At 44.4% G+C, this 25,183-nt stretch overlaps 1 protein-coding gene across 5 annotated transcripts in view; it reads left to right on the forward strand.

The window, feature by feature from the left end:
• The window catches only part of drc11 (dynein regulatory complex subunit 11), a 109,217-nt gene that overhangs the window by 25,738 nt on the left and 58,296 nt on the right, over positions 1 to 25,183 (forward strand). For 4 of the 5 annotated variants that reach the window (XM_078404178.1, XM_078404179.1, XM_078404181.1 and 1 more), the window contains 7 exons: positions 3,539 to 3,655; positions 5,806 to 5,997; positions 8,825 to 8,896; positions 10,437 to 10,642; positions 11,103 to 11,187; positions 14,679 to 14,813; positions 20,929 to 21,004. In XM_078404178.1, coding sequence (XP_078260304.1) covers positions 3,539 to 3,655; positions 5,806 to 5,997; positions 8,825 to 8,896; positions 10,437 to 10,642; positions 11,103 to 11,187; positions 14,679 to 14,813; positions 20,929 to 21,004 — 883 coding nt within the window. The remainder of the gene's footprint in view (positions 1 to 3,538; positions 3,656 to 5,805; positions 5,998 to 8,824; positions 8,897 to 10,436; positions 10,643 to 11,102; positions 11,188 to 14,678; positions 14,814 to 20,928; positions 21,005 to 25,183) is intronic. The other variant, XM_078404180.1, reaches the window with a different exon arrangement.

Consider the following 25,183-nt stretch of genomic DNA (forward strand, 5'->3'; position numbering starts at 1 on the left):
TGCACCTATTTTTCAATGTTTCTACAGAAATCAAATGAGAATCAGGTGACACCAAATGCAACAGTGATCTTCAAGTTGCCAGTCATTTTAATTTCCCATCGCCCTGCAACTTGGACCATACTGTCTTCATCTGCCTGACTCCCTTCCAATGAGCTTGAGGAGCAATACCGTATCTTCCGATCAGGAACATTCTAACCCTGCAGATTCAATATTGAATTTAACAATTTCAGATAATTAGCTATTCCAATCTTGTGTTTCACATTTCCAGCATTTATTTTTCTTCGTGAAATTTAAAGTCATGTGGCGCGTCGAAAGAGGCCCGAAATAAAGGCGAGGAGCCGGGTATTTCGGGACTTTCGGTTTTTATTTCACAGTGCGGTCAAGTCTGCTGGAATGACTTCTCGCCCAAAACCTCGTCCTTATATCCGTAGCAAAGGACCGCCCCCCTGGACTGGTCCATTCCCGTGCCGAGGGGTCGGTAGTGGTATGGCCCGACTCTTGGGAGCCGCCACAGGAACCCCCCCAGAACCGGAGGCACGAAACGCACTGGTGGTCGCACAACCCGACCGGACCGCGTGCGAAAATCGGTCGACAGAGGGGCCGGCGGAGGCACAGTTGGAGGGACAGGTGGTGGGACAGGTGGTGAGACAGGTGGTGGGACCCGCAAAGGGGGGCGACCTCGTGGGCGAGGCTGGGCAACCCGCACCGGTTGGTCGATGCCCGTGCCGAGGGGTCGGTAGGGGTATGGCCCGACCCTTGGGAGCCGCCACACGGGAATGGATCAGTGCAGGGGGGCGGTCCTTTGCTACGTATATAAGGACGAGGTTTTGGGCGCAAAGTCATTCCAGCAGACTTGACCGGTCTAATAACTGTGAAATAAAACCGAACGTCCCGAAATACCCGGCTCCTCGCCTTTATTTCGGGCCTCTTTCGACGCGCCACAGTCCCATTCTTTTCTTCCTCTAATCGCCTCAGAAATACTTCTTGTTATCCATTAGGTTTTAACACACTCACATCAGTGCCAGTGCTGTTTTACCTGAGGTGTAAGAACATAGAACAAGTGTAGATAGATTAATGACAGATGCCAAAGCAACAGGGTTGACCCAGATCTCTGGAGCTGCATGAGCTGTAAGGCAGCAACTCTACCACCGTGCCACCCTATTGTTTTATTATTTTTTCAAGAGACCAATACCACCACCTCCTTGATCTCAACCTGTCCTTGCATATTAGTACACCTTGCACTGATCTCACTATCTTCCGTGTTATTCCTTGGTGAATAAAGATTCAACATAGACTTTTAGTAGCTTGCTGATGTCCTCTGACTCCAAGCATAAACTCTGTTTCTGTCTCCACAGATGCTGCCAGAACTGTCTCCAGCCTTCTTTATTTCAGGCTCCCGACATCAGCTGTATTTTGTTTTTGCACACCCTGAAGTGATTTTGCATTTCACCCTCATTTCAAATCAATTGCAGTTATTGCATTTATATTTTCTGCTGAACCATTACTGATTTCAATGATGTTAAAACTCAACTCAACAGCCCACCGGGTCTGTGTCAGCCAGCCTTGCTTCACACTTGTGTCACCATCTGTGTACATAGCTCAACGCTTCCTCCACTATCAATAAAATATCACAGAATAAAATGTTATTTGGTGGTCAGCATTCAAAATAACGACATAAGCCATTACTCCTCCTACGTAGATTTTAATGGGTTTACTGTTGATTTATTTATAATTGCTGTCATGATCTAGCTACATTTTTAGTTTTGTTCAGATACAGCAGGCCCTTTGGCCCACCGAGTCCACACAGACCAGCAATCCCTGCACACTAGCAACATCTTACATATTGGACACGATTTAATTTTTTTTTACCAAAGCCAATGAATCTACCAAACCTGGACGTCTTTGGATGGTGGGAGGAAACTGGAGCACCCAGGAAAAATGCAGGCGGTCACGGGGAGAACGTACAAACTCCATACAAACAGCACCCGTAGTTAGGATTGAACCTGGGTCTCTGGTGTGGGAATAGACAATAGACAAAAGGTGCAGGAGGAGGCCATTCCCCCCTTCGAGCCAGCACCACCATTCAATGTGATCATGGCTGATCATTCTCAATCAGTACCCCGTTCCTGCCTTCTCCCCATACCCCCTGACTCCGCTATCCTTAAGAGCTCTATCTAGCTCTCTCAATCAATCAATAGTCAATAGTCGTTTATTTGTCACATACACATAAATGTGTAGTGAAATGAAACATTACCCGCAGTTGAACAATAAGACCAATAAGATTAATCAATAAAAATGCAATAACACATACAATCACAACTAACACCAAACAAAAAGAAACATCCATCACAGTGAGTCTCCTCCAGTCCCTCCTCACTGTGATGGAAGGCCAGAATGTCTTTTTCTCTTCCCTGCCGTCTTGTCCCACGGTCAGGCTGTTGGAGTTGCCACGTCGTGCCGGTCGGGGCTCCCGATATTGAAGCCCCCGCTGGGCGGTGAAAAATCCCGCGGCCTATTTCAGGCCGCGCCGGATGGTGAAAGGTCCGTGGCGGGCCTTTCTCGAATGCATTCAGAGAATTGGCCTCCACTGCCTTCTGAGGCAGAGAATTCCACAGATTCACAACTCTCTGACTGAAAAAGTTTTTCCTCATCTCCGTTCTAAATGGCCTACCCCTTATTCTTAAACTGTGGCCCCTTGTTCTGGACTCCCCCAACATTGGGAACATGTTTCCTGCCTCTAACGTGTCCAACCCCTTAATAATCTTATATGTTTCGATAAGATCCCCTCTCATCCTTCTAAATTTCAGTGTATACAAGCCTAGTCGCTCCAGTCTTTCAACATACGACAGTCCCGCCATTCCGGGAATTAACAGGAAGGCAGCAACTCTGCCACTACACCACTGTGCTGCCTACTTTGTCAGAATATAAGTAATTATTAATTAATTCATGTGGGCTTGACAGGCTGACATCCGAATGCTCAGAAAAGATCAAAATGTCAGTTGGAGGGACCGCATCACCAACGCCCAGCTCTACGGGGAGATTCCACCTCTGACCGAGAAGATCAGGTGGAGAAGGATGAGGCTGGCTGGTCACTGCCACCGCCGTCCAGAAACACCAGCAAACAAGGTTGTGCTGTGGGAACCCACCCATGGAAGACGGAACCCGGGACCACCAAACACGACGATGCTGAAGACGTTGATGGAAGACGCATATGTAGAGACAAATACAGCTGTATTGGAGGACAGAGATGTGTGGGGCGTCCGTCACTGTGCCCGTCTGAAACCAGCACCGCTGCGTCGCTAATGTTTTCATCGATTTTAATTTTTTTTTTAAATCCCGAACATCCCTGAGAAAGCGGTTGTGAGCTGCCTTAATGAACCGCTGTAATTAAAACTGCTTGCCAGTTATAGTATGATGTATTTATCATTTATGGTTTCGGCCTTCATTCCTCACAAGATATCCATGTAAATGTACAATATATTTATTGATCTGTTTTAATTTTGAGAATCTTTATTAAATTTTAAATTACATTTCCCAGGAAGCCTTGGAGATTCCTATTCCCAGATACTTCATGAAGGATAAGGTAAAAGTTATGAAGGACAGAGAGAACATTCTGTCTCGAATATTATCCAAAAGTTCAATTCAAGAGGAAAAGGTTAGTTGTGCAAACGAAATCTATCTAGAATGCTAAAACCTTTTAATATAAAAATTAATTTCTTCTCGAGAAATTAAATCCTGCAAGTTGTTTAATAAAAATGTTGCAACACAACTAGCTTTTCATATCACAAAATGATATTTAATAGCACAAAATATGGAGCACCATAATCGATGATCTGGTTCACCTGCACTACTGTTCAATAAGATAATGGTAAATCTTTTGCCTCAACGCCACTTCACTCTTCCAGTGTCCAGGCTTATTTTTCCACATCCAGAATTCGATCGATCTTTCTCTTTTATGTATCTGACCACTAATTTTACATAGTCCACACATGTAGAGAATTTCACAGGTTCACTACCTCTGGATCAAGACATTTCTATTTACAGATGACTCGGAAATAGACAATAGACAATAGGCGCAGGAGGAGGCCATTCGGCCCTTCGAGCCAGCACCGCCATTCAATGTGATCATGGCTGATCATTCTCAATCAGTACCCCGTTCCTGCCTTCTCCCCATACCCCCTGACTCCGCTATCCTTAAGAGCTCTATCTAGCTCTCTCTTGAATGCATTCAGGGAATTGGCCTCCACTGCCTTCTGAGGCAGAGAATTCCACAGATTCACAACTCTCTGACTGAAAATGTTTTTCCTCATCTCAGTTCTAAATGGCCTACCCCTTATTCTTAAACTGTGGCCCCTTGTTCTGGACTCCCCCAACATTGGGAACATGTTTTCTGCCTCTAACGTGTCCAACCCCTTAATAATCTTATACGTTTCGATAAGATCTCCTCTCATCCTTGTAAATTCCAGTGTATACAAGCCTCAGAATCAGAGTCTGTCTAAATGTTTCTTAAACGTTGTAATAGTACCTGCCTTAACTACCTCCTCTGGCCGCTTGTTCCATACACCCACTACCCTTTGTGTTTAAAAAAAAATGTTAACCGTTAGGTTTACATGAAATCTTCACCACCCTCACCTTAAACCTTTGTCCTCTGATTCTTGATTCCCCTACTCTGACCACGTGTGCCTACCCAATCTATTCCTCTCATGATTTTGTACACCTGTACAAGATCACTCCTCATCCTCCTGTGCTCCAAGGAACAAAGCCCTAGCCTGCTCAACGTCTCCCTACAGCTCAATGTGAAAAAGCCTTCTTGACTCCCCTGTCCACCTGTGACGCCATTTTCAAGGAACTGCTATGCACCTGCACTCCTACAGTAGATCCTTCTGCTCTACAACACTCCCCAGAGCCCTACCATTCACTGTGTAGGTCACGCCCATATTAGACTTCCAAAAATGCAACACCTCACATTACTCTGGATTAAATTCCATCAGCCATTCTTCTGCCCACCTGTTCAATCAATCAAGATCCTGCTGCAATTTCTGACAAACATCTTCACTATCTACAATATCACCCATTTTATACACATGCACACACAAACTCCCACTTTGCGTACACACACACTCCCACCTCACATGCTCACCCCCACTTTGTATACACCCACAAGCACTCCCACTGCACACACGCACGCTCCCACTGCGCACACGCGCGCTACCACCACGCACACTCCCACTGCGCACATGCACGCTCCCACTGCGCACACGCACGCTCCCACCACGCACACTCCCACTGCGCACACGCCCGCTCCCACTGTGCACACGCGCGCTCCCACTGTGCACACGCACGCTCTCACTTTGCACACGCGCACTCCCCCACACAGGCAGACTTGGAAGTTTCTTCTGATCGAATATGATGGATCTTCTTCAGCACGGACTCCGATAGATTTGAAAACGATCTCTCATACGTCCATCGTAGTTTTACTTTTTGCAAGTAATCGTAATTTGTTTCTTTATTATCCACTGTGCCGAGAATACAACAAATGAATCAGCGTGAGGGTTAAGGAGCTTTATCATTCTTAGCTGCAGATCTTTCAGGTTTTTTGCTTCCTTGTTAATATGATACACTTACTGCAGTGAGTCTTTTTTATAGGATTGTGAGAGGAATGACGAAATCGAGCTCCAAGTAATTGGATATATACTGGTAGAATTAAGATGTTTGATGATCTTAAATCAATATTGAACTCCCTTTTTTTGGAAACTTCTTCCCAAAAATGAATCTCTAATATTTGTTTTATTTTATTTATTTTAGGAAGTCAGTGAAAAAATATTGTCTCTGGAAGAAGCCACCCAAATCATTCAGATCGCTGAGCGTGCTCGGCAGGGGCGACTACGGGCTAAATTTATGCTGGAAATCCGAATGGAAGAAGAAAGGGAGAGCTTGGCTAAGCAACGGTCTGCAAGCACAATGCCTGCTGACAAGGCTGCCACATTAATCAAGAAGGTTTCATTTTCGCTTTGTACCTAACGCATTTGAATAATTCAATGACGAGGAAAGATAATTTAATCTATCCCGACTCATTCCACTGATAGACACAAAATGCTGGAGTAACTCAGCGAGACAGGCAGCATCCCTAGAGAGAAGGAACTGGTGATGTTTCGGGGCGAGACCCTTCTTCAGACCTATGTCCTCTCTCACCTTCCATGCCTTTCTTCCTACTCATTGCACTGATATCCAGTTTTCCCATCACATCAACCAGCGCAAATTGGAGGAACAGCACCTCATATTTCGGTGGCGCAGCGGTAGAGTTGCTGCCTTACAGCGAATGCAGCGCCTGAGACTCAGGTTCGATCCTGACTACGGGCACCGTCTGTACGGAGTTTGTACATTCTCCCCGTGACCTGCGTGGGTTTTCTCCGAGATCTTCGGTTTTCTCCCACACTCCAAAGACGTGCAGGTATGTAGGTTAATTGACTGGGTAAAATGTTTTTAAAAATTGTCCTTAGTATGTGTAGGATAGTGTTAATGTACGGGGATCGCTGGGCGGCGCGGACTCGGTGGGCCGAAGGGCCTGTTTCCGCGCTGAATCTCTAAATCTAAATCTAAACATTGACTTCTCTAACTTCAGACAGTTCCTCTGTCCTTCTCTTTCCCCTCCCCCTTCCCAGTTCTCCCACTAGTCTTCCTGTCTCCTACTACATCCTATCTTTGTCCCGCTCCCTCCCCTGACATCAGTCTGAAGAAGGGTCTCAACCCGAAACGTCACCCATTCCTTCTCTCCTGAGATGCTGCCTGACCCGCGGAGTTACTCCAGCATTTTATAGCTATCTTTTGAAGATAATTGCTATTTTCCTTGGCAAATCTTCCGGGAAAATGATTTTTAAGTTAAGAAGTGCTTTGCAAAAGCTCCTATGTATTATTATTCATTAATGCCAAAGAGTTCCCACTTCACTAAGCAATCATTTGAAAGGTGAGTAGAAAGTAGTGCCAAATGTGTGAGATTGATGTCAAATGGGTAACTTCGAGGTAATTCAAAGTGAATTTGCAACAATGCTTTCACTGGTATCTTATAATTTGATCAGAAAGAGTGTGTAACACAGAACCTGTATGTAACAATCACAAAGCAATCATATTGGGTCACTGCTGCAAACAGGACGTAGCTGCATGTGGTTCGGCATGTTAGCACTTAGAGCAATCATAGCATGTGTAGGAAGGAACTGCAGATGCTGGTTAACTCTATGACTATGTCTGTGACTATGACTAAGTAAGAACAAAATAAATGGTATTGAGGGATAAATATAACTAGGACGCTGTGGAAACTCCCTGCTTTTGTTTAAATGATGCCTGGACGTGCTGGAACAAGACTAGGTATTGATTTAACTTAATCCGAGCGAATGCACTAAAGTGGCAGCCCAAATTGTATACACAGGTCCCTGGACCCTCAACAGTAAGTGTTGAGCATAGAAGTCTATTCACAGATGAGACTCAGAAAAAATAAAATGAGAACTGAGAATTCATAGAAGACTGCAGAACTAAATTCTGGGTACTAATTATGGTTTTCCGACTGATGGGTTTACTGTCTCTTTAAAAAAAAAAAAAGAATAAAGAAGTCTATGAAATTAAATTGAGAAGCCATCCCTTGGATAAGAACAAGCCCCTTCAAACTTCACCATAGATTTCAGATTTAGATTTAGAGATACAGCGCAGAAACAGGCCCTTCGGCCCACTGAGTCTGCGCCGCCCAGCGATCCCCGCAAACTAACACTATCCTGCACCCACGAGGGACAATTTTTACATTTGCCCAGCCAATTAACCTACATACCTGTACGTCTTTGGAGTGTGGGAGGAAACCGAGGATCTCGGAGAAAACCCATGCAGGTCACGGGGAGAACGTACAAACTCCGTACAGACGACGCCCGTAGTCGGGATCGAACCTGAGTCTCCGGCGCTGCATTCGCTGTAAGGCAGCAACTCTACCGCTGCGCCGCCGTGCCAACGTTCATAATGTTGCTGAATGTTATTCCAAGTCAGATGCAGTTTGTGACAGTGGAATTTTTTTTCAGGTGCCAGTACAAATCCGCAATATATCCAACCCAAGAGTAGAATCATTGCAAAAGTGCTATTCCACTTGTTTTGAATGGCACAAGGTTCTGGATAGGCATTCTATGATGTCCATTTGTTTTCCACTCTGTTTCAAACAAAATCCATTATTCGTGTGAAGATAGACACAAAGTGCTGGAGTAGCATCTCTGGATAGAAGGAATGGATAATAAAATCCCATCCATTATTCATATCTCAGATTAAAATTTAGCTGTCCCGTATGCTTTAGAAATATATATTTAAAATTGCCATGCATTCAGCTTTGAAGTTTTGCAAGTTTTGGAAATATTGCAGCATTATTGGCATAATTTTTAATGCAATAATTGAAATATGTGAAAAGTTATATTATTAAGTGGAATATACAGCATAAAAACAGGCCCTTCAGCCCACAGAGTTCACACTAGTTCTATGTTATTCCACTTTCATAACCACCTCCTCCTACACACTAGGGTCAATTTGCAGACGGCAACTGATGTACAAACCTGCACTTCTTTGGGATGTGGGACGAAGCCAGAGCACCTGGATTAAACCCACGTGGTCACAAGGAGAACGTTGAAAGTCTACACAGACAGCACCCGAGATCAGGATTATACCGGGATTATCCTGGATGCTGTGAGGTTGTAGCTCTACGAGCTTCATCATGTGGTGCCCAAATATATCTAAATTCACTCAATCGAATAAAGGTCAACATAAATCCATTCCTTTTCTGCTATTGTGTTTAACTTTACAGGTTTGGCAGGGATATCTTCAAAGGAAAAAGACCAGGAAGGAACGGACAGAAGAAATGATATTTCTTGACATGGTGAGTCTAAATATTTTATCGGAGCAGTAATTTTGTGATTTACTGTTGAGATGAATTGCTATCTCATAGATTAATTATAAAGGAATTTGATATTTGATAAGACCAAGTTACAAGCCTCTAAAACTAGCATGCAGAAACAAGGAACTGCTGATGCTGGTTCACAAAAAAAGACAATAGATAGAGTAGACAGTATAGATAGTATAGATAGAGTAGACAGTCAGAACCTTTTTCCAAGGGTGGAAATGTCTAGCAACACCAGAGGGCATAGATATAAGATGAGAGGGAGAAAGTGTGATGGAGATGTGTGGGACTATTTTTAAATAGAGGGTGGTGGGGGCCTCGAACGCATTGCCAGGGGTGGTGGTGGAGGCAGATATAATAGTGGTGTTTAAGTAGCTTTTGGGTAGGCACATGGATATGCAGGGAATAGAGGGATATGGATCATGTGCAGGCAGATGAGATTAGTTCAGCTAGGCATCATGTTTGGCACAAACATTGTGGGCTGAAGGTCCCTTCCCTTGTTCTAATAAGCCTGTATATTCTGGAATTGTTTTACATATTTTCCTCCAAACGCACACCTCCAGAGTTGGGGACAGTTTCTTCCCAGCTGTTATCAGGCAACTGATCCATCCTAACTCCAACTGGACAGCGGTCCTGACTTCCCCTCTACCTCATTGGAGACCTTCGGACTATCTTTTATCTGACTTCACTGGTGTTTATTTTGCACTTAACGTTATTCCCTTTGTCCTGTACCTGTACGCTTTGGACGGCTCGATTGTAATCATGTTTGACTGGAGAGTACGCAGCATAAAAGCTTTTCACTGTACCTCAGTACACATGACAATACACTAAACTTAAACTCAACTGAACGTCTGTAATTCCAAAAGAACGCAAGATGATAGATGAGCCAACAATTAGATACAACCCTATTTTTCACGCAAAAAAATAAGCTGCTGGGGGAACTCGGCAGGTTAAGAAGCATCTGTGGAGGCAAAGAGAGGATTGGTGTTTCAAGCACAGAGACCCTGCATCAGGACTGGGCTTGTGAAGGAAACATTTTCATTACAACTGAGTGTGTACAGGGAAGATGGCCTTTATGTTGAAGTACGAGGGAGGGTTTAGACCAAAGTTGGTAGGTGATAGGTGGAAAATATATAGTGATGGGCTAGTGTGGTGATGGGCATAAAATGCCAGGTAAGAAAAATGAAGGAGGAAGTGTCTCAGCGGGACAGGCAGCATCTCTGGAGAGAAGGAATGGGTGATGTTTCAGGTCGAGACCCTTATTCAGACTGATTGAAGGATCAAAACCAGAAACGTCTCCCATTCCTTCTCTCCAGAGATGCTGCCTGTCCAGCTGAGTTACTCCAGCATTTTGTGTCCACCTTCGATTTAAACCAGCATCTGCAGTTCTTTCCTGCTCATGAAGGAGGAAGTTGTGAGGCTGAGGCTGGTAGGTGATAAATGGTAGGTTTCAGCTTATTCCTTCCTTTCCCAGCAGTTTCACCTGTTTACATTTTTTGTTTGGGCCTTTGCTTTTCAGGAACCTCCTCCTGATTTTCAGAAGCCCAGCGCGACTCAACTACAAACTTTGGAAATGCATCAACAGCGACACGTAGTACAAGAAGTACATGAGGTGGAATACCAGCAAGCCTTGGTCACCATAAAAGAGCAACTGCATTCAGTTGAGGGACCAGATATCCAAGAAACCTTGCAGGAACGGATCAGGCAGTGGTTTGTCGAGTGTCGGTAAGGGAAAGAGCATTTGGTGGAACAGCCATGCCTTCGCTTGCTTCTAAATACCTGATGAAGGGTCATGTTCCTAAAATGTTTTCATGTCCACAGATATTCCCTGACTTGTTGAGTATTTCCAGCATTTTCTATTTTGATATCCTGATAAAGCTATACTGTGACACCTTTAATGCTTATTGATAACGCACGTGTGCATTAGCCAATCCAGTACAATGTTCTACAAGAAAATAACTGCAGATGCTGGTACAAATCGAAGGTATTTATTCACAAAATGCTGGAGTAACTCAGCAGGTCAGGCAGCATCTCAGGAGGGAAGGAATGGGTGACGTTTCGGGTCGAGGCCCTTCTTCAGACATTGTTCGGCCTTTTCCATTACCTGATCAGAAAATTAAATCCAGTTAAGCAGGCATAGTTTGCTGGCATACTTTAAATGCTGTTGTTTTGTTCTCCAATCCAGAAACATAACTGGGAAGTTCCCTGACTATCCTGATGCAGAGAGTGGAGGCTCTTCAATCGTGTTTGCTTCAAAGACTCCAGAAGAGGTAAAAAAAAAAGTTACCTGGGCTCTGTGAAATTCAAATATTAGTTAAGGCACACAGTTCTCAAAATGTCCATTTAAGATTGTTTAAAGTGCATATTTTAAATATCCCGAGTTAATTATATATATTCTGTAACTAACTACCTGAATGTATTTAGAACTAGTGAAACAAGTGCAGCAGCAGCATTCTTTAAGTGAGTGAACTTGGGAAGTGATTAAATTATCTAGGTTGTTGTGAAAATTGTGTTTGCTCTGATAATTGTGGACGGTAGGTTGGAACCTGTGCCCTTGTGTTGTTATAACTGGGGCTTTGTTCTTTTCAGATTTTTTAGAATAAGATTTAGAGATACAGCGCAGAAACAGGCCCTTCGGCCCACCGGGTCCGCGCCGCCCAGCGATCCCCGCACATTAACACTATCCTACACACCCTAGGGACAATTTTTACATTTGCCCAGCCAATTAACCTACATACCTGTACGTCTTTGGAGTGTAGGAGGAAACCGAAGATCTCGGAGAAAACCCACGCAGGTCACGGGGAGAACGTACAAACTCCGTACAGACGGCGCCCGTAGTCAGGATCGAACCCGAGCCTCCGGCGCTGCATTCGCTGTAAGGCAGCAACTCTACCGCTGCGCCACCATGCCGTTCTGTTTGTTCTGCTTTGTTTTCTCATATTGTTATTTCTAATATTGCTATTTCTGATATTGCTTTAATATTTTAATTTCAATTAGACAAGTATGATATCAATCTCAGAAGCCAGATATTGCACCTTGAAAATCTAACCAGCTGGGGGATATGCATAAGACAGACACAATATGCTGGAGTAACTCAGCGGGACAGGCAGCATGTCTGGAGAGAGGAGAGAAGACCCTTCTTCAGATATGCATCGGTTGACTAAAAACCAGCAAAGAGAGAAAGGGACGGGACAGACAGTTGGCGAGGCAGCCATTGTACGGCGCCAACATTTTGATTGATTGAAAATATAGCATGGAAACGGCCCCACTGCCCATTGAATCATTCATTCTAGTTCTATGTCATCCCACTTACTCATCCATTCCTAACGCACTGGGTGCAATTTACAGAGGCCAATTATAAAGTCATAGAGTCATACAGCGTGGAAACAGACCCTTTGGCCTAACACCAATCAATATGTCCCTTCTACACTAGTCCCACTTGCCTGTGTTGGCCCATACCCCTCTAAAGGTAGAGTTGCTGCCTTACAGCAAATGCAGAACTCGGGTTCGATCTTGATTACGGGTGCCGTCTATACGGAGTTTGTACGTTCTCCCTGTGACCTGCGTGGGTTTTCTCCGAGATCTTTGGTTTCCTCCCACACTCCAAAGACATACAGGTATGTAGGTTAATTGACTGGGTAAATGTAAAAATTGTCCCTAGTGTGTGTAGGATAGTGTTAATGTGCGGGGATCGCTGGGCGGCGCGGACTCGGTGGGCCGAAGTGCCTGTTTCCGCGCTGTATCTCTAAATCTAAAATCTAAACCTGTCCCATCCATGTCCTGTCTAACTGGTTCTTAAATATTGCGATAGCCCCTACCTCAACTATCTCCTCTAGCAGCTCGTTCCATGCACCCATCACCCTTTGTGTGAACAAGTTACCCATCAAATGCCTATTAAATCTTTCTCTCTTCACCTTAAACCTATGCCCTATGATATGGATTTCCCTACTCTTGGCAAGAGACTCGTGTGTCTACTCAATCCATTCTTCTCATGATTTTATACACCTCTATAAGATCACCCTTCATCCTTCTGCCCAACATCTTCCTATAGCTAAGAACCTCGAGTCCTTGCAACATCTTTGTAAATTTTCTCTGCACCTTTTCCTTGACAGCATATTTCCTAAAACATGGTACCCAGAACTGAACACAATACTTTAAATGCGGCTTCACCAGGTCTTGTATAACTGCACCATGACCTCCCAAGTTCTACAATCAATATTCTGACTAATGAAGGCCGATGTGCCAAAAGTCTTTTTGACCACCCCCATTTACCTCTGACACCACCTTCAAGGAACTATGTACCTGCACTCCAAGATCCCACTGCTCTACAACATTCCCCAGACCCCTACCATTCATTGTGTAGGTCCTGCCCATGTTAGACTTCCCAAAATGCAACACCTCACATTTCTCTGTATTAAATTCCATCAACCATTCCTCAGCCCACCTGGCCAAACGATCAAGATCCTGCTGCAATTTTTCACAACCATCTTCACTATCTGCAAAACCACCCACTTTTGTATCATCTCTAATCTTGCCATGTACATTCTCATCCAAATCATTGATGTAGATGACAAACAGTAAGGGGCCCAGAAACAAACCGTGAGGCACACCACTATTCACAGCCCTCCAGTCTGAGAAGCAATCTTCCACCATCACCCTCTCCTTCCTTCCATGAAGCCAATTTTCTACCATTGAGCAATCTCTCCTTGGATCCTTGCGATCTGACCTTCCAGAGCAGCCTACCATGTGGAACCTTGTCAAATGCTTTGCTGACATCCACTGCTCTGCCCATATCAACCTTTTTGGTCACCTCTTCACAAAACTCAATCAGATTCGTGAGACATGACCTGCCATGTACAAAACCATGCTCACTATCCCTAATCAACTCTTGCCCATCTAAATGCATGTATATCCTATCCCTTAGAATACTCTCCAGGAACTTTCTGACTACAGATATTAAGTTCACTGGCCTATAGTTCGCAGCCTTATCCCTGCAGCCCTTCTTGAATAGAGGCACAACTTTTGCCTCGTTCCAGTTTTCTGACACCTCGCCTGTATTTAATGACGAATCGTAGATTTCAGCCAGGGCTTCTGCAATTCCCTCTCTAGTTTCCCACAGTGTCCTCGAATATATCTGATCTGGTCGGGGAGATTTGTCTACAATACATTTTGGTTGTCTACAATACATCACAATCTGTTTTGGGAACAGCTCTGCCCAGGACAGGAAGGTTCTGCGGAGAGTAGTGCATTCGGCTGAACGCACCATGGGAACTACACTCGCCCCCCCTGCAGGACCTATACATCAGGAGGTGCAGATCCAGAGGCATCAACATTATGGGGGACCCCTACCACCCCAGCAAGGGACTGTTCCAGCTGCTACGGTCAGGCAAACGCCTCTGCTGTCACGCTGTGAAAACAGAGAGGATGAGACGGCGTTTCTTCCCACAGGCCATCAGGACTGTTAACTCTCATATCACCAGGAACTCATTTAATTTACTGTATTAATTTATTTTTTGTGTTAATTTATTTTTTTTCTATTCTGTTTTGTAGTTTAGCACAATCCGCAGGCATTGCCACTTTCCTTTCACTGCACATCTTGTATATGTATGTGACAAATAAACTTGACTTGGTTCAAACACCTTTATACCCAAGTTCAAATATGGGGTAATAGGATCTGAATTTTTGGCAGGTCCATAATATATACCGCAAATGATTGAGGAAGTTCATCAGAGCAGGCCAATAAAATTAACTTTCTCCACAGGTGCTTCAAGAACTTGCTGCCAAAGAAGAAAAAAAGAAACAGAAGGATAAGGAAAAGAAGGAAAAAAAGAGTGGTAAGGGCAAAAAGGAAAAGGAAAAGAAGAAGAAGAAGATGAAAGGAAAAGCAGATAAAGAGGTATTGTTGCAATTTTTGTTTTTCCGCATAAATGTTCTCATGCAGTCAGGATTGATTAGTGCTGTTCAATATCTAATTTTATGTTATTTGTGACAAGATGTTATATCTTTTGCACTTGGCCTTACAGCGGCTTCAAAGACAAAGTCCAATGGGGTAGAGGTGAATGGGACAGTGCCCTAGCTTATGGAAGGACTGTTCAGAAGCCTGTTAACAGAGGGGAAGAGGCTGGTGCTGTGCGCTTTCAAGCCTTGTTCCACCCTGGTTATTCTATCTTCTCCCTGTTCCCGTTCCGGCAGAAGATTTCAGAACTTTGAAAGTGCACCAGAACTGCACAAAATGCTCCAAATGCAGCTTAACTAAAATTTCATAAACCTGACTCTTAAACCCCATGCCTCAGCCCAAAAGGTTGACTATTCCTTTCCATCTGCAGATGCTGCTCGATCTGCAGAATTCCTCCAGTCAGTAGTAAAGGGCCTGTCCCACTTAGGCGATTTTAAGGTGACTAGGCTGTGGCCGACAGTTCGCCGGGGTGTCGCGGGCATGATCGTGAGGAGTCTTCAAAGAATCGTAGTGGATCTCGGCGCGTCGCTGAGAAATAAACCAGTATGAAATTTCTCGGCGACAGCTGGCTTGTCGCCAGGCATCGTTGCTTATTGCGGGCGCTGTCGCATGCTGTCCCCAGGTTTGCTAGGTTGTCTTAGATGTATTTAGAAGCACGTAATATTAAAACAAGTAAAGTCATTTGAAGATACCATAAAATGCTTGTTTAACCAATTTATTTACCGTCAGGACATTTGACAGGTAGTTTGTAGGCGACAGCTTGACGGTCAGTAAGCATGGGAATTTTCCCGATGTTTATGGCCATTAGCGATTTCATTTAAAGTAGGCTCCCAACCCAGATATGCAACCCAGAAACCAGATATGCATCTCCCGTACATTTTCAAAGAATGCCCACACTCTGCACAAAAATCCATTTGACCACGTTTAAAATTAAATTTCTTAATACAGCTATTAGTAAACTGGAAGTCAATCCAGTTTATGCCTTGTTACCGTGAAGCTTGGTTTTCAAGTAACCCGGGCAAGATGCTATATTTCAAAACTCTCAAGTAAGTACCGACATGTCAGTGATTTCAGCGAAAATTAGGACACCGGAGAAGCATTGACAGGGTGGGAATTTTCGCGATGTTTCCGAAGACGGTGTAATCTCGACCTGACTCGGCATTGTCGTGGTCATTGTCGTCGGGCAAAAGAAAATTTTGGCGATCTGCTACGACTTTGACAGTCGCCGGCAGTCGCCTAAAAAATCGCCTAAGTGGGACAGGGCCTTTAGTTGCTCCATATTCCAGCATCTGCAGTCTCGTGTGTCTTCAAGAGTCAGGGATTTTGGAACACATAACAGAACACTTTTTTCATAGACAGGAAGATCACTGTTACGAAGGTATGGTGGAAAAATTGAGAAAGTTAAGAAACAGCAGGGGGACATGACCAGAGCTGTATAACTTTGTGTTTATATTAAATATCACATTATATTGTATGTACACTATCCTCAGCTGATATCAGCATATTTCCTTTGGGAAGTAGCGACTTTCCTCAGGCACCCAAATAATCTCTGATGACCATGGAATATAGATTGTAGACACAAAATGCTGGAGTAACTCAGCGGGACAGGCAGCATCTCTGGAGAAAAGGAATGGGTGACGTTTCAGGTCAAGACCCTTCTTCAGTTCAGTCTGAAGAAGGATCTCGACCCGAAACGTGATCAGTCTGAAGAAGGGTCTCGACCCGAAACATAATCAGTCTGAAGAAGGGTCTCGACCCGAAACGTCACCCATTCCTTCTCTCCAGAGGTGCTGCCTGTCCCGCTGAGTTACTCCAGCATTTTGTGTCCACCTTCGATTTAAACCAACATCTGCAGTTCCTCCCTACACATGGAATATGGATTTATGCTCTCTCTTCTTATGTCTCTGATGTCAGTTGGCGTATCATCTCTCCAGATATGGGAGATATGGCTGTGAATTTATATCTGTAGTTCACCTCATTGATGAGAAAGTTTTGACCAAGATAGAAGTTAAAACAAGCAAGATGTGTGGGAAGGATTTGCAGATGCTGGTTTAAACCGCAGATAGATTTTTTTAAAAAGCTGGAGTAACTCAGCGGGACAGGCAGCATCTCTGGTGAAACGGAATAGGTGGCGTTTCAGGTCGAGACCAGAGTTCGGTAAACAGGATAGGTGGAAGCAGGGTGGGGGGTGTACAAGGTTCTATAAACTAAACTATACTTATTTTAATGCAAGAACCCTGATGGTTAAGGCAGATGAAGTCTGCTATTATATCCCAAGCCCATGTACCTATCCATGCTCTATTACAGAAACATGGTTGATGGATGGACATGACTTACAGCTCAATGTCCTGGGGTACAGGTACTACGGGCACGGTAGAGGATGGGATAAGAGCGGAGATTGCTTTTTAGATCAGTGAGAACATCATGACAGTGCTGAGGCAGAACATTCCTGGGGGATTATCCAGTTAGGCTGCATGAGTGGAATTCTGAAAGGAGGAGGGGATCGCTTTGATGGGAGTGTATTATGGGCCTCCCGATAAGCAGTGGGAGTTAGTGGAGCAAAATATGTAGAGAGATACCGACAAGAATAATAGGGTTGGAATGGTTAATGATTATAACTTTCCTAATATTGATAGGGCTGCTAATTGCTAAGGCTGGTTAGGCTGGAATTGACAATGTCCAGGAAAGTTTCTTGAAACAATACACCGATGAGCCAAAACATTATGACCACTGACTGGTGAAGTGAATAACATTGATTATCTTGTTACAATGGCACCTGTCAAGGGGTGGGATTTATTAGGCAGCAAGTGAACAGTCAGTTCATGAAGTTGATGTGTTGGATGCAGGAGAAATGGGCAGGAGTAAAGACCTGAGCGACTTTGACAAGGGCCAAATTGTTATGGCCAGACGACTGGGTCAGAGCATCTCTGAAACGGCAAGGCTTGTGGGGTGCACCCGGTCAGCAGTGGTGAGTACCTACCGACAGTGGTCCGAGGAGGGACAAACCACAAACCAGAAACAGACAGGGTGTTGGGCGCCCAAGGCTCATCGATGCGCGAGGGCAACGAAGGCTATCCCGTCTGGTCCGAACCGACGGAAGGTCCACTGTGGCACAAGTCACAGAAAATGTCCTTCATATGACATCGCCCAGGCTTACATCCGACCACACATCCACGCTGCTCTACCCGAGGCTTGGAGCAAGCAGCCAACACCCAGGATGCATCACCCCTGGTCAGCCAAGACCAATGGGGGCCTTAAACTAAAGGTTGTTAAAAATTGCAGCAGGATCTTGATCTGTTGGGCAGGTAGTCTGAGGAATGGTTGATGGAATTTAGTACTGAAAAATGTGAGGTGTTGCATTTTGGGAGGACTAACATAGCCAGGACCCACACAGTGAATGGTAGGGCTCTGGGGAATATTGTAGAGCAGAGGGATCTAAGAATGCAGGTAGATAGTTCGTTGCAAGTGGCACCACAGGTAGATAGGGTGGTCAAAACGGCTTTGGGCACATTGGCCTTCATCAGTGACAGTATTAAGTATAGACGTTGGGAGGTCATGTTGCAGTTATTTAAGACATTGGTGAGGCTGCATTTAGAGCGCTGTGTTCAGTTCTGGGTACCATGTTAATGGGAAAGATCTTGTCAAGCTGGAAAGAGTGCAGAGAAGATTTACGAGGATGTTGCCGGGACTCGAGGCCCTGAGCAATATGGAGAGGTTGAGAAGGCTAGGACTCTAATCCTTGGAGTGCAGGAGGATGAAGGGTGATCTTATATAGGTGTGCAAAATCATGAGAGGAATAGATCGGGTAGATGCACAGAGTCTCTTGTCCAGAGTAGGGAAATTGAGAACCAGAGGACATAGGTTTAAGGTGAGGGGGAAAAGATTAAATAGAAATCTGAGGGGTAACTTTTTCACACAAAGGGTGGTGGGTGTACGGATCGAGCTGCCGGAGGAGGAAGATGAGGCGACTAGGCTTGTATACACTGGAATTTAGAAGGATGAGAGGAGATCTTATCGAAACTTAATAAGATTATAAGATTATCTTAATAAGATTATTAAGGGGCTGGACACATTAGAGGCAGGAAACATGTTCCCAATGTTGGGGGAGTCCAGAACAAGGGGCCACAGTTTAAGAATAAGGGGTAGGCCATTTAGAACTGAGATGAGGAAAAACTTTTTCAGTCAGAGAGTTGTGAATCTGTGGAATTCTCTGCCTCAGAAGGCAGTGGAGGCCAATTCTCTGAATGCATTTGAGAGAGAGCTAGATAGAGCTCTTAAGGATAGTGGAGTTAGGGGGTATGGGGAGAAGGCAGGAGCGGGGTACTGATTGAGAATGAACAGCCATGATCACATTAAATGGCGGTGCTGGCTCGAAGGGCCAAATGGCCTCCTCCTACACCTATTGTCTATTGTACTATCGCAATATTTAAGAAACATTTGGAGAGGTACTTGGATAGGGCTGGTTTAGAGGGATAGGGGCCAAACACAGGCAGGTGGGACTAGTGTGGATGGGACATCTTGGTCGGTGTGGACAGGTTGGGCCAAAGGGCCTGTTTCCACACTGTAACACGTTATGACTATGAGGAGATGTCAGAGTCAGCAAGCTCCTCGGGTGATGGTGGAGGGAGGTAGCAGCTGCACATCTATGGGTGTTACCATCTTGGATGACCTGCCATGGGCCCAGGCATGGGTATATTAACAAACGAGGAGTGCCAGAGCCTCTGCTTTCCTTGAAGTTTAAAGGGATCTGGCATCTTACCAAATACTCTACAAACTTCTACTGATGCACTGGAAAGTATACAATAGAAACCGGGAATTGCAGATCCTGGTTTATAAAAATGACGCAGTGGTGGAATAACTCGGTGGGTCAAGCAGCATCTCTAAAGAATACAGATGGATGGTGTTTTGGGTAGGGACCCTGCTTCAGACTGGTTGTCTTGTGGGAGGCCAGCTTTTTCACACATGGAGTGGTGGGTTGATGGTACGAGCTGCCAGAGGAAGTAGTTGAGGTGGATACTAGAACAACATTTGACAGATATTTGGACAGGTACATGGATAGGAAAGGATTAGAGACGTATGGCCAAGCATGGGGCAGGTGGGACTAGTGTAACTGGACTATCTTGGGCCATCAGCATGGGCAAGTTGGGCTGAAGGACCTGTTTCTGTGCTCACTGGCTTCTCCAAGGCATGATGCCATGGCAGAGAAATCTTTGATAATGTCTCCTAACCTTATACTTGTTCCCTTCAGTTTGGTACACATAGAGTGCTGGCAGTAACAAGAGTGATGTTCCATCCGCACTGCGTGAATCTGTTTTAATGCATGCTTTTTTCTGTAAACCACGCCACCATTTCAAGCACGTTTTATATCCAATTTCATGATTTTTTTTCTGTGGTGTCATTGGTACACGGATGAAAATCCAATTTCTGAGAAGAAAGTGCAAGTGAATATTTGTTTTCATAAACTTTAAATAAATTAACGGTGGCACAGTGGTAGAGTTACTGCCTAACAGCGCCAGAGATCTGGGTTTAATCCTGACTACGGGTACTGTCTGTACAGAGTATGTATATTCTCCCCATGTAGGTTTTCTCCAGGATCTCCGGTTTCCTCCCACACTCCAAAGATATGCAGGTTTGTAGATTAATTGGCTTGGTAAAATTGTAAATTGTCCTTAGTGTGTGTAGGATAGTGATAGTGTGTGAGGATCGCAGGTCAGCACGGACTAGGTGGGCCGAAGGGCCTGTTTCCACTCTGTATCTCTGAACTAAACTGAACAAATAAATCTTAGCTGGTATTTATTATCTGCATTGAACTTTCCAAAAAATGTTGGCTGTCTCTGTCATCGGGCTCAAACCAGCCAGCACATTGGGTATGTATTCCATTTGGCAGACTCCAAGGTTGCTGATGTGATAATGATCCTGACCTCAAATTTAAAATGTTATTTTTATTATAAGTTAGAATTTCTAGAAATGAAATTTAGAAAGTAAAATAGACATTGCGTTTTAAAATAAAATATTTGACTTTCAAAACTAATAAAAACATTTTTTTTTAATGCAGGAAGGAGAGGAAGGTTGGAAGATGGCTCCAAGTCAATTCCTTTCAACAGTGGAAGAAGGTCATAGAACATATGAAGGTAGGAAATAAGAATTCTAAGCACCATAAGAATTAATGTCATATTTGACCTCATCTCTGCGACCATTAATGTACATTTATTGATAAAGTTATCTTTCAAAAAGTGCACCAAATGGAATTCATTCGGTAAGAGGGAATGCATTTAAGATGATAAATAAGGCAGAAAGATGTGTAATTTTGTACAGAGACGTGGAGAGGAACAATACGATTTTTTTTTAAGAGCATGCCTACAAATCTCTGAATGCTAAAGTAGTTAAGATGGCATCTTGTCTTAAATGTCAGGAGCATAATGTGTAAGAGCACGGTGAACTGTACAAATCACTAGACGGTACATCAACTGTGTGGAAGACCCAGATTGGGTGAATGAAAGATACCCATTTCCTGAAGAAGTAGATCCTTAACTAGGAGATATAAAGTTGAGTTAATTGTGAGAAATTAAAGGGAAGTAGATGGAAAAGTGGTGTGAGCCTGGAACTTGATTCCTGGCAGGATGATGGAAACAGAAAGTATTTGCATCATGGCCTTAGGAGCCAGTGATCGTGATCTGGAAGAAAAGTTTAAATAGTTCTTATTTGGCTAGCGTGAGCACAATGGACTGTATTGTACTGTTTGCCAGACGATTTTATGATTGGTAGAAAACTTGTGATACTATTCGGAAGGTATTAGTCACAACTAACATTTTGCTAATGCAGTAACAAATATTTCCATTTTTAAATTGCAGGGTGAAACTTGTAGGATGCAGTCACGAATATTTCCTTTTAAAGTTGTAGTTGGTAAACACAACTGCTTTAAAGATTTGAATTTGCTTATCAGCTGAAATGATTCTAACTCTATCTGTTGACAATTTCCTCGGGAGGCCTTTTTGGGTGATAATACTGTGTACCACATTCACATTTCTCTGGGGATTTATAAGGTTGCAGTTTTGCCAGTAGAAACTCCACGTAAAGTTAAGAGCTTGATAGAGCTCTTAAGGATAGCGGAGTCAGGGGGTATGGGGAGAAGGCAGGAACGGGGTACTGATTGAGAATGATCAGCCATGATCACATTGAATGGTGGTGCTGGCTCGAAGGGCCGAATGGCCTCCTCCTGCACCTATTGTCTATTGTCTATTGTATGAAGAGGTAACCAAAAAGCTCTGAGGACAAATCAGTAGACATTGTCTATATGGACTTCAGCAAGGCATGTGATAAGGTTCCGCATGGTAGGCTGCTCTGGAAGATTAGATTGCAGGGAATCCAGGAAGAGTCAGCTGACTGAATACAAAATTGGCTTCATGGAAGGAAGCAGAGGGTGAAGGTGGAAGGTTGTTTATCGGACTAGTATCGGACTAGTATCGGACTTGTTTGGAGGTCTGTGACTAGTCGTGTGACTCAGGGATCGGTGCTGGGCCCATTGCTGTTTGTAGTTGATATCAATGATTTCGATGAGAATGTACAATGCATGTTTAGTAAATTTGCAAATTACATTAAAGTGGGTGGTTTTGAAGACAGCGAAGGCAGTTATCAAAAATTACATTAATACCTTGATCAGTTGGGCAAGCAGGCTGAGGAATGATTAATGGAGTTTAATGCAGATAAGTACGAGATGTTGCTTAGTGGGAAGTCAAATCAGGGAAGGATCTTCACAGTAAATGGCAGGGCTATGGGTAGTGTGGTACAGCAGAGAGATCCAGGAGTGCAGGTACATCTACATACTAAAACTCTTGTATGTTTGTTTGTTCCTGAACTACAGCCAAAATGATAGATGACAGCGCGACAATTTTAGGCCCACCTTACTCACCGATGTCCCTTTGGTGTTAATGGAAGACGTTTCATTGAAATCGGTGTTATATTTTTAAAGTTATTCACATTTTAAAGTTTAAATCTATCTCCTAGGGAAGGAAGGGGGAGGGAGGGAGGATAAGGGGGGAGGTGAGGGGAGTGGAGTGGGGGGGAGGGGAGGGGAGAAGTGGAGGGGAGGAGGGAGGGAGGGGGAAGGGAGGGGGAGAAGAGGAGGGGGTAGAGGGGGAGGGGGGGGGGAGGACAGGATGCTGCACCAACGCAGGAGAGGTTTGGGCCCAACGGGTCCACTTGGTCTGGTTGTTTCTTAAAAGTGGCGTTACAGATAGATAGATAGATAGGGTGGTCAAGAAGGCTTTCGGCACAGTGGTCTTCATCAGTCAGGGTATTGAATATAGAAGTTGGGATGTTACAGTATGTTACAGTTGTACAAGACATTGCTGAGGTTTTGAAGTATTGTGTTCAGTTCTGAGCACCATGTTATAGGAAAGATGTTGTTAAGTTGGAAAGGGAGCAGAGAAGATTCACGAGGATGTTGGCAGGACTCAAGTACCTGGGGAATAGGGGGAGGATGAGCAGACTAGGTCTTTATTCCTTGGAGCACAGGAGGAGGAGGATGAGATGATTTTATAGATGTGTACAAAATCATGAGAGGAATAAACAGGGTAAATGTACAGAGTCTTTTGTGTAGGGGAATCAAGAACCAGAAGACATAGGTTTAAGATGAGAGGTAAAAGATTTAATATGAACCTGAGGTGCAGCTTTTTTGCACAGAGGATGATGGATATAAGGAATGAACAGCCAGAGATGGTAGTTCAGACTGGTATTATAACAACATTTAAAAGACATCTGGACAGGTTTCTGGATGGTTTAGTTTAGAGATACAGCGCGGAAACAGGCCCTTCTGTCCACTGGGTCCGCGCCGACCAGCGATCCCCGCACATTAACACTATCCTACAAGCAAGGGACATTTTTTACATTTACCAAGCCAATTAACCTACAAACCTGCACGTCTTTGGTGTGTGGGTGGAAACCGAAGATCTCGGAGAAAACCCACGCAGGTCACGGGGAGAACGTACAAACTCCGTACAGACAGCACCCGTAGTCGGGATCGAACCCTGGTCTCCGGCGCTGCATTCGCTGTAAGGCAGCAACTCTACCGCTGCGCCACCGTGGTGCCAAAACGGAACGGTTCCAAGGGATATGGGCCAAACTCAGGCAGATGAGACTATTATAGATTGTCATCTTGTTCGGCATGGGCAAGTTGGACCAAAGGGCCTGTTTCCACACTGTATGACTCTATGACTCTATATATCAGCCATGTCATGCGATTAATATCAAGCAGATGTTTTGTGTTTCGTTTTACAGAGGGGAAGGAGAATAAATCAGAAAGCAAAATTGTCTGTCTGATTCTGCAGCTGATTTATATCTTGCTGTATCTTCTACCAGCATTCCTCACTGTCTGCACAGAGCCCCGTGGAACTCCACTGGTCACAGACCCCCAGCCAGAATATCTACCTTCCACCACAACCCTCAGTCCTCTGGGAATAAGCCAGTTCTGAACCCATACGACCAAATCATCCCGTACATCTTAATCTTCTGGATCAGCCTACCGCGAAGAACCTCATCAAAAGCCTTACGAATATCCATGTGTTTAGTACCTTACCTACGTCCTCCGTCTCCTTCATCTCTGAGCGGTCCTTGGCCATCCTCTCATTTTTAACATGCAGTGGTAGAGTTGCTGCCTTACAGCGAATGCAGCGCCGGAGACTCGGGTTCGATCCTGACTACGGGCGCCGTCTGTACGGAGTTTGTACGTTCTCCCCGTGACCTGCGTGGGTTTTCTCCGAGATCTTCGGTTTCCTCCCACACTCCAAAGACGTACAGGTATGTAGGTTAATTGACTGGGTAAATGTAAAAATTGTCCCTAGTGTAAGTCGGATAGTGTTAATGTGCGGGGATCGCTGGGCGGCGTGGACTCGGTGGGCCGAAGGGCCTGTTTCCGTGCTGTATCTCTAAATCTGAAAAAAATCTACATCTAAAAGCCTGGGGATTTTCCTTAATCCATAAATAGACACAAAATGCTGGAGTAACTCAGCGGGACAGGCAGCATCTCTGGAGAGAAGGAATGGGTGACGTTTTGGGTCGAAACCCTTCTTCTTAATCCATCTCGCCAATGACATTTCACGGCCCCCTTTGGCCTTTCTAAATGCCTGCTTTAGTTCTTAACTACTTGCTTTATATTACTCATGAGCTCTGTGTGACGTTACCTCCATAGACCTGACATATGGCTTCCATTTTCTTCCTGATCAAGTTTACGACCTCCTTGGTCATCCACAGTTCCCTTACCTTGCTGTCCTTATCCCTCCCCCTTACCGGAACATGCTGATCCTGCACTTCCA

The sequence above is a fragment of the Rhinoraja longicauda genome, chromosome 8, assembly GCF_053455715.1.
Source record: "Rhinoraja longicauda isolate Sanriku21f chromosome 8, sRhiLon1.1, whole genome shotgun sequence".
Lineage (NCBI taxonomy): Eukaryota > Metazoa > Chordata > Chondrichthyes > Rajiformes > Arhynchobatidae > Rhinoraja > Rhinoraja longicauda.